The following is a 9,653-nucleotide window of genomic DNA, read 5'->3' as shown; positions in this document are numbered from 1 at the left end:
GACAAAAAGGTTTAAACTGATTGACGGAGTTAACCGTCGGGTAGGATGACGGTTTAAGATGGATCAACCGTCCGAAGAAGATTCATTGAGTCGACGGTTATAAGTAAGGCACAATCTGTTGATGCGTACTGACAGGTTGTCAACATTTATTGAGCATGCCACGTGTCAATCTCTGAATGGCCGTTGTATAGGATCGATGCGTCGCTTCGTCTTCCGTGCATCCCCTATATATATGAGGCGTCTCAATCTCTCACTTTCGCATTTCCAAACAAAAACGTCTGTCAGAGCGAGCCGTCAACCTTGTCAGAGCAATCCGTCGACTACTGATAACCATCAATCACCACAACCGTCACCCGTCCTCTGCCAGGTGTGGTAAGTATTTACTTTAATATCATATTCAAGTTACCTTTTTGTCCAAGCATTGTTGTTAGGCTTACTATACCCGTCAATGCTTTCAAACCCGTCAAGTCTTAGGTTTCATCATTAATTGTAGAAAATGTCTAGTGCGTCAAGTAACCAGTCGGTGGTTCGTGACGGGACGGAATACGAGAATGTATACCCGTCCGGTCATAAAGACCAAGATAGTCCTGGCGAAGATAGGAGTCCGTCTGCATCCTCTTCGTCCTCAACAAGTGAGGATGTGGAGATAATTGAGGTAGAGGGTCCTGCTGACGACGGGAATCAAGCACTGGAGTCCGTCGTAGGTGCTGATGGACTAAGGCAGTTCATCATGCTACTAGAGTGGACTGTGCATAGGTTCACATCCGTCATCAGGGAGACACATTTCAGTACATTTAGAACAAATTTCCAGATTCCAGATTCCAGATTACATTCCCATCCGTCTACCCTACGTGTCGGAGAAATGTTATTATGACGGGGTAGAAGGAGTTGGAGTGTACGAGCAGGTGTTGAAGGCAGGACTTCGGTTCCCGCTCTCTACACTCCATAGGGAACTCTTGCATTACCTGGGACTGTCCGTCACCCAGATAATGGAGGGTTTTCATAGCAATGGAGATTCTTTATGGTGCAATGTCAGATGGAGAAAGGAGATTGACGGTCCGTGAATTTCTTCACTGTTACCGTCCTGATGAGATTGATAGATCAAGGGGGTTGTACCGTTTTGCTAGTCGGGGTCCCCTGTTGAAGATTATCTTTGAAACCCCAGACTCAAATAAAGACTGGAAGAGTCGCTACTTCTTCATGGAGGGTGACAGATGGATGAACCGTCCAGGAGAGACGGAGTATATGCCCGTCGATACAACTTGGGGAATAATAAATCAATCGCGTATGCACCCGTCTTGCTTGTCCCTTCTTTTTTATACATCCGTCCACTTTTATGTTTGTATTTTGACCGTCTTTCTCTGCAGGTAGACGGCGCCCGCAGGTTAGCCTCGAGGAATTTAGTTTCCTTGAAAAGATTTGCAGGAAAACTAAGCCGGAGGAAAGGACCTGGGCTAAGTTAGTGAATCCAAAGACAATACACTGGTATTGTGACGGTCCAGAACCTACCCGTGAGGCCATTGCATACGACGATAGAATACACAAACGTGAGTCCGTCGACTTTGACTCTTGAAATTGAAATTTTATTTCAGAAAACGCCTTTATCCGTCTTGTATTGCAGAAATGGATGACGCCAAGAGAAGGGCAATGATAAAATCTCTCGCCGTCGAGCAAAAGAAGACGGGTGAGATCGTGGTGCCCAATGTGGCGGGGTCATCGGCTAAAAGGAAGCAGCTCCCAAAATCTGACCGTCCACACAAGCAGCCAAAGGTGTCAATGGAACCTGTGGTGGGCTTAATGGCTGAGGGTGCTAAGACCGTCACCCAAGTTAAACATGGGGTCGGTAAGGGCCTAATGAATGCCCCACCCGTCAACGAGGAGAAACCCCCTCCCCTTCTCCGTGACGACTCGAAGTTCGCTTTGGAGAAGCTTTCGTCCATAATTTCTGCAGAGGACTATGAGGATCTGGGGAATCACTCGACGGAGGCAATGGGGGAGACGGGGTTATTCGCCGTCGGACAGGTAACCTACTTTATCCTTCGGAGTATGTCCGTCCACTTCTTAGTTTCATATTTAACACTTAATTTTGTTTATTTCAGTCCTTGGTTATGATGAAGGGCTTGATGGACCGTTGCCTCAACCGTGAAGCGGCTTTGGAACGGGTACGGTTAAAAGCTGGGCAGACGGAGGAGGAGCTTAGCCAGCTGCACAAGTGGAAGTCCACAATGGAGCAGAAATTTGAACTCTCAGAGATGACGAGAAAAGAGCTTGAACAGAAGACGGAGGAAGCTGGGAAGGCCTTGAAGGGAAAAGATGATGAATTAAAGGATTTGAAGAAGAAACTCCGTCAGGCCAGGGAGGTCGCCGTCAAAGAGTATCGCGACTCGGAGGCTTTGCTGAAGGAGCTGGGGGGATCGTTCCTTCAAGGCTTTGACGATGCACTCCGTCAGATAAAAAAGGCCTACCCAGATCTGGACGTGTCCATGATAACACTTACTGATCAAGACCAGACGTTTGCTGTACCCGTCGCTTCCGAAAATACTGAAGATCTTTTCGGTGAAAATGCTGTCCAGGGAGACGGGGAGTCCGCTGTGCCGAATGAGGTGCCTGTTGCCGACCCCAAGAAAGCAGACTAACCCTTGTAATTGTTGAGGATCCGTCCCTTTTTATGTACTGTTAGTAATTTGTAGACGGTTTGTTTTAAGAATGATTTTGTACTGAACAATGTTTTCCATTCATTGTCTCTTCGTTATTTGTATCCGTTAAGGATTTTTTTTTTGTCTACTTGTATGTTAAGTGTTAATTTGCATAAACTGGTCTGTTGATCCGTCCACTTAAAAGCTTTTCTCACCTCTAATCGGACCCGTCTATTACGTATACGATATACTATCCGTCCGCTTTATTTAAGCTGACTTATATCGTCATGTTGTCCGTCCACATCGTGGGCGTTTTAGAACCGTCCGTGTTGGGAGCATATCATTCATGAACTTATAAAATTACTCACCGTTTTCAGTGATCCGTCCACTTTGTGGCGGTTGCACCGTCCGCGGTTATCCGTCCAATTTGTTTCAGCTATACCGTCCACTTTATGGACATGTAGAATTACTAACATTTTAGGTGATCCGTTCACTTTGTGGGTGAAACACCGTCCAATTTATGGACGTGTATAATTTTCACCGTTTTGGTGATCCGTCCACTTTATGGACATGTGAGATTATTCAACATTTTAGGTGATCCGTCCACTTTGTGGCGGATACACCGTCCAATTATGGACTTGTATAATTTTCACCGTTTTGGTGATCCGTCCACTTTATGGACATGTGGGATTATTCAACATTTTAGGTGATCCGTCCACTTTGTGGCGGACATACCGTCCAATTTATGGACGTGTTGAATTGCGGTGATCCGTCCACTTTGTGGCGGATACACCGTCCAATTATGGACTTGTATAATTTTCACCGTTTTGGTGATCCGTCCACTTTATGGACATGTAGGATTATTCAATGTTTTGGGTGATCCGTCCACTTTGTGGTGGAAATACCGTCCACTTTATGGACTCGTAGAATTACTCTCCGTTTTGTTGATCCGTCCACTTTGTGGACCGTCCAACTTATGGACTTGTATAATTCTCACCGTCTTGGTGATCCGTCGGGCATTCATCTTGTGAATTTCAAGTAATCATCTGTGGGATGGTGACATCCGTGTAAGATGGTCCATCCATCTTGTGGACTTTATTTTGTGTCCGTCCATCTTGTGGACTTTTAACTAGCATTCGTTAACTTTGAGGACAATTGTAATGACATCCATGTAGAAGAAGATCATAATTGTATCTAATTATAGAGATGCGTAAAGGAAAAGTACCTGCCCCCTTGGGCTTAAAAAAAAAGGCACGACAAGATTGTAGCAAGAGAAACACAGTTTAAAGAAAAAACTTATAAATAGTTATAATAAAAGCCAAATGGAAAATTGGTTGCCGTTCGCCGTGTTACTATCACTGGTAGTATTTCTTCAAATGCTCAGCATTCCATGGATGCGGTAGCTTCTCCCCCTCTGTAGTCTCCAGGTGGTATGTTCCTTTCCTTTTCCATGCCGTGACTCTGTAAGGTCCTTCCCAGTTGGGGCCGAGTTTTCCCTGTGTAGGGTCTCTAGCTGCACCCAGGACCCTCCTAAGTACCAGGTCTCCTACTTGGAAGTCTCTGTGTCGGACCCGGGAATTGTAATGTCTGGCCATGCGATCCTGGTATCTTGCGATCCTTTGCTCCGCCACCGACCTTACCTCATCTATCAGGTCCAGCTGTAGCCTCATAGATTCGTCGTTCCTGCTTTCGTCATGGTTGTGAACCCTGTAACTTGTGAGGCAAACTTCTGCGGGGATGACCGCCTCACTCCCGTATGTCAGTCGGAATGGCGTCTCTCCTGTCGGAGTCCTCGCCATTGTCCTGTATGCCCATAGTATGCTCGGTAATTCTTCGGGCCATATTCCCTTTGCCCCCTCGAGCCGAGTCTTGATAATCTTTAGCAGGGATCGGTTCGTGACTTCAACCTGGCCATTGGCCTGAGGATGGGCGGGTGATGAGTAGTGGTTTTTTATTCCTAGCTGTGTGCAGAAATCCCGGAAGTGGCTGTTGTCGAACTGCCTCCCGTTATCCGAGACAAGGACTCTAGGAATACCAAACCTGCATACGATGCATCGCCAAACAAAACTTCTAATGTTCTTTTCTGTAATGGTGGCCAAGGCTTCCGCTTTTACCCATTTTGTGAAGTAGTCAATACCCACTACCAAGAACTTCAGCTGCCGTACCGCTGTTGGGAAAGGTCCCATGATATCCAGTCCCCACTGAGCGAACGGCCATGGAGCCGTGATAGGGGTCAGCTCCTCAGCTGGCTGTCCGATAAAATTGCTGAACCTCTGGCATTTGTCGCAGCTTTTAACATAAGACTCGGCATCCTTCTGCATGGTTGGCCAGTAATACCCAGCCCGTACCAGTTTGTGCACCAACGACCGCGATCCAGAGTGGTTCCCGCATATTCCTTCGTGTACTTCCCTCATTACGTAGTCTGCCTCCTCAACCCCGAGGTATCTTAGGTAAGGGCGGGAGAAACCTCTCTTGTAAAGAATGTCTTTTATCAGGACGAATCTTGCAGCTTGGACTTTCAGCTTCCTCGCTGCATTCTTCTCTTGTGGCAGTAACCCGTCCTTCAAGTACGAAGTTATCTGGGTGGTCCAGTTTCTTTCAGAGCGTATCTCCTGCATATTGTCGGGGTCTATTAGTGGAAAGAGTTGAACAAAGGAAAGTACATTACCCACTACCACATTCGCCAGCCAATCGGGATAGTAGACCTCCCTGATGAAGCTTGCCTCTTGGAGTTTGCGGACCTCCTCCGCTATTGCTTGGTCTCGTTCCGTTGCGAACACTCTCTTCTTTTGTCGGACGGGTGGAAATGAGGGCAGTACATTCAATTTGTGTACCATGACGGAGGGATCGATTCCCGGCATATCGTCATGGCTCCAGGCGAACACATCCTTATTGCTCCTCAGGAAAGCTACGAGCTCTTGACGGATTGCGGGTTTGGCAAGCGTTCCGATCTTGGTTGTTCTGTCCGGATTGGAACTGTCCAGAGTTATCTCCTCCAGCTTCTCTGTTGGTTCCGCCACCGTTCGATGCTCTTCTATGTTCAAGGCCTGGATTTGGTCTTGCATCTCTATCATAGCGACGTAGCATTCTCGTGCGGCAACTTGACTTCCGCGTAGCTCTCTTACCCCATACTCCGTCGGGAACCTGATCATTAGGTGGTAAGTTGATGTTGCCGCCTTCCACGAGTTGAGCGTAGGTCGTCCAAGAATGGCATTGTAGGCGGACGAGCAATCAACCACCAAGAATGTCACGTTCCTGGTGATTTGTTGGGGGTAATCTCCTACTGTCACTCGTAACGTTACCGAGCCCAAAGGGAATACCCTACTCCCTCCGAAACCAACGAGCGGGGCGTCTGTCGGTATTAGCAGGTCCCTGTCAATCCTCATCTGCTGGAATGCCGGATAGTACAATATGTCGGCCGAGCTGCCGTTGTCGATCAACACTCGGTGCACGTTGTAGTCTCCTGTCCGCACGCTGACGACGAGGGCATCGTCGTGTGGATGGTGTAGGCGTCGTGCATCCTCTTCCGTGAACCCAACAATAGGGCCTTCTCCGTTTGCTATCCTTGGCACTCTACCCGTCAACTGGACATTCTGTACCATCCGAAGGTATGTTTTGCGAGCCTTCTTTGACGATCCGGCCGCAGCAGTTCCTCCGATTATCATTCTTATGTCTCCAATTGGGGGTCTTGGTCGCTCGTTTTCTCGGCGGAGGTGTTGTTCCTGTGGGGGTTGATCTGTTCTTCCCTTGTTGACGAACTTCTGCAGCTTCCCCTGTCGGATAAGGGCTTCGATTTGCTGTTTCAAGTCGTAGCAATCGGCCGTGTCGTGGCCGTGGTCACGATGAAAGCGGCAATATTTGTCTTTGGACCTTCTGCTGGGATCACTCTTCAGCTTTCCCGGGAACGTCAGGGACCCTTCGTCCTTAATCTGCATTAGGACTTGGTCTATCGGCGAGGTCAACGGGGTGAAGCTTGTGAATCTTCCGCCCGTGGGTTTTGGACGTCTGTCCTCCCTTCGATCTCCCATTCTTCCTTTCTTCCGTCCCTGGTCCTGTCGGGGATCCTCTTGTCTTTCCCTTTTCTTGGGTCTATCTTCTCGGGCTAGTAGCGCGTCTTCAGCGTTCATATATTTGGTGGCCCTGTAAAGCACCTCCGTCATGGTCTTGGGATCGTTTTTGTATAGGGAGAACAAAAACTTACCCCCCTTCAGCCCGTTCGTGAATGCTGCTACCAATATCTTGTCGTCGGCTTCGTCGATCGAGAGTGCTTCCTTGTTGAAGTGTGATATGTAGGCCCGCAGCGTCTCCTCCTCTCGCTGCTTGATATTCATTAAACAAGCCGTGGATTTTCTATGTCGGTGTCCTCCGATGAAATGCGTAGTAAATTGAGCACTTAGTTCCTTGAAGGTGCAAATGGAGTTGGGCGCTAGCCGGCTGAACCAAATTCTTGCTGCTCCCTTCAGGGTTGTAGGAAAGGCCCTGCACATAATCGCGTCTGCCACTCCCTGAAGGTGCATCAGGGTCTTGAAGGTCTCTAGGTGATCTAGAGGGTCCTTGACTCCGTCATAACTATCCATATTTGGCATACGGAACTTGTTCGGCAGGGGGAAAGAGTTGACGGTTGCCGTGAATGGCGAGTCAGTCCGGTTTACAAGGTCGTCAAGATCACTTGACACTCGCCCCTTGAGAGTGTTCATCATTACATCCATCTGTTCCTTCATCGCCTGCATCTCCGCGATGACGGATTGTGGAGCCGTATCCGTTAGAGAAGGGATGCTAATGTCCCGTCGCACTTGTTTACTCGGGGCGTTACTCCCCTGTGGTCCGTCCTGATTTCTCCTATCAGCGCTGTTCCCTTCTTGATCCGCTCCTTGGTTATTCTCCGCGGCATTCTTTTGTTTCAGCTGTTCTTCTAGGTCGTGGTTTTGTTTGGTGAGGCGCTCCAAGGCTGCGGCGAGCGTCCTGACCTGTTTCTCAAGGGCAGTCGTTGGGGCTTCTTCTTCCTGAACGTCATTTGTGGTTGCCATTGAGCGTGTGAGTACCATGTAACTCTTTTGTCTAGGAAGCGATGAGGTGTTACACGTCGATCCCCACAGACGGCGCCAACTGATGACGTTGAAAATTGTCACCAATGGGTCACACCGTACTCGCGACTCAATCGAACCTGCACGATAAAAACGATCGAAAGAAAACCTTTAGAGAGCACCGGTGTGGGGCCGGCCAAATACTCTCCGAAGGTCAAGTCAGAATTTGTCTCTTTACTCTAGAGTGTTAGGTAGGGTCAATTCATCATACCTCGATTTGCGAGAATGTTAGTCCTTTTATAGCAGTGGAGAGGTGGCTTTTCTTCTTGACCTCCAGATCTTTCCAATGTAGGACTCTGATACAAATTCTCCAAAAGCGTGGTGGGCCGGGATTCCCCTTTTCGGATCTTAGGGCTTTTCTAGGCGATACGGATTTCGGATCATGGGCCCATACTGTGTCTGTCAGCGATGGGCCTTAAAAGCGCGTGGGACCATCCTCACACAGGCCAAACAGTCCCAATCCGTCAGGCCCCTTAAGATAGGCCCATCAGATTATATATTTCATCATCTTCAATGTTCCTCTAAGAAAATTAGTGTATTTAAAAAAAAAAAACAAAAAATGTTATCTTTTAAAAAAAAATTATATTTAGTGTCCTCCGTAATTTTTAGTGGCAATTATCAAACGTAGTAAACATAAGAGAGCCCTAGATTAGAACAAACACTTCTTATCTGAATGAAATTTATAGTCTCCCTAAAAAAAAAAAGAAGAAAAAAAGAAAAGGAAAAAAAAAAGAGTGCCCTAGTGCATCATCTAATACAATTATCTCTACTGCTAATCAGCAGAATTCTTGAGTAGTTTTCAATTATAAGTTTGGTTACATAAAATGTAAAGGAGCATTCTTCTGTGAACTAATTGTGTGACATTGAGTCAACAGAATAATTATAATTTTTTATCATCGTACTTATTTGATTATTTCAACACTTTGACTCCATGTAAAATGAGTGATGGTAGTGAAATAGGATTTGAACTAGTGGAGGTAGGTCTCCAGCATATATAATAACAAGATGATAATTGGTATGTGAACAACTCTTGAACAACACAACAATATTGTCAATGAAGTGATGAACTCTCCATAAAGAAAAAAAAATTATCATGCTAATCCTCAGTTTAATTTTTTATTTTTAGAGATAATTACAATATACAGCTAACATTGCAGTTTGAATTTTTTCTGTCCTAAATCTCCAAACACTTTATATATGAAAAAGTACCAATTTAGTTACAAAACTCTTAGCAATCCTCAGCTTAACTCATGGGAAAAAGAATATATTTTCATTAATTTATGAAGTTTAAAAATCAAACTGGGCAAAAGATATAAATTGTACCTAAAAGGCTAAAACATGGGGGCAAGCACTTAAGTAGGTCTTAAACTAAAATCTAGGGCCACATCTTAACCTCCTTGAATGTAATTCAAACCCAATATTACCTTTTTAATACTAAATCATTTTTCTACTAATTTGTTTCTAGTTTTATCATTTAAAATTTCAATCTTGGCCATTAGTTCATGGTTTCTCACAGTTCCGCGTGGCCATTACTAATGGCCCATTAGTTCATGGTTTCTCACACTTCCGCATGGCTCATGCCTTGGAAAACCCAAAGCAATGACCCCCCCAATAATGTTTTACTAAACTCTCACTGGTGTACCACGTCAAGCACGGACAAGGTCAAAGTCTTTCTCATTTGGCCTTCATTCAAGTCTCCCTTCTAGCTTCTTAACAATTTCCATTCTTTTAACTCGACAAAAATGTCGCCTTTATATTTTAGAAAGCATTTATATCGTGTAATAGAAAAAATTGTGACTTTTACAATTAAGTCTCAAAATTATCCACATCAATTCAGTTAAAATGTATAAATTTGTAAAATTACAATAGTAATTATGTAAATATATACAGTCTATTGTAACTTTATATATTATTATCTTCATTTTTTCTTCTC

The 9,653-nt window shown here is 45.6% G+C and overlaps 1 protein-coding gene across 1 annotated transcript; it reads left to right on the top strand.

Annotated features, from left to right (window-relative positions):
* The first annotated feature begins 1,008 nt into the window (after window positions 1–1,008).
* On the top strand, window positions 1,009–2,636 carry LOC115952037. Its single transcript, XM_031069131.1, has 4 exons — window positions 1,009–1,285; window positions 1,368–1,547; window positions 1,622–2,022; window positions 2,100–2,636. Exons 1-4 carry the CDS (start codon window positions 1,009–1,011, stop codon window positions 2,634–2,636), a joined length of 1,395 nt encoding a protein of 464 aa, XP_030924991.1.
* The last annotated feature ends 7,017 nt before the right edge of the window (window positions 2,637–9,653 follow it).

This window comes from Quercus lobata, chromosome 7 (assembly GCF_001633185.2).
Source record: "Quercus lobata isolate SW786 chromosome 7, ValleyOak3.0 Primary Assembly, whole genome shotgun sequence".
In the NCBI taxonomy this organism is placed as follows: domain Eukaryota; kingdom Viridiplantae; phylum Streptophyta; class Magnoliopsida; order Fagales; family Fagaceae; genus Quercus; species Quercus lobata.
The sequence above is the reverse complement of the archived record's forward strand: the minus strand, read 5'-3'. Positions and strand labels throughout refer to the sequence as shown.

Bases quoted from the DNA above. Each gene is read 5' to 3' on its own strand.
- LOC115952037 (XM_031069131.1), top strand. From the start codon at position 1,009: ATGGAGATTCTTTATGGTGCAATGTCAGATGGAGAAAGGAGATTGACG. The intron at 1,286-1,367 runs GTATGCACCCGT...CTTTCTCTGCAG, and splicing joins GGGAATAATAAATCAATCGC to GTAGACGGCGCCCGCAGGTT. The intron at 1,548-1,621 runs GTGAGTCCGTCG...CTTGTATTGCAG, and splicing joins CGACGATAGAATACACAAAC to AAATGGATGACGCCAAGAGA.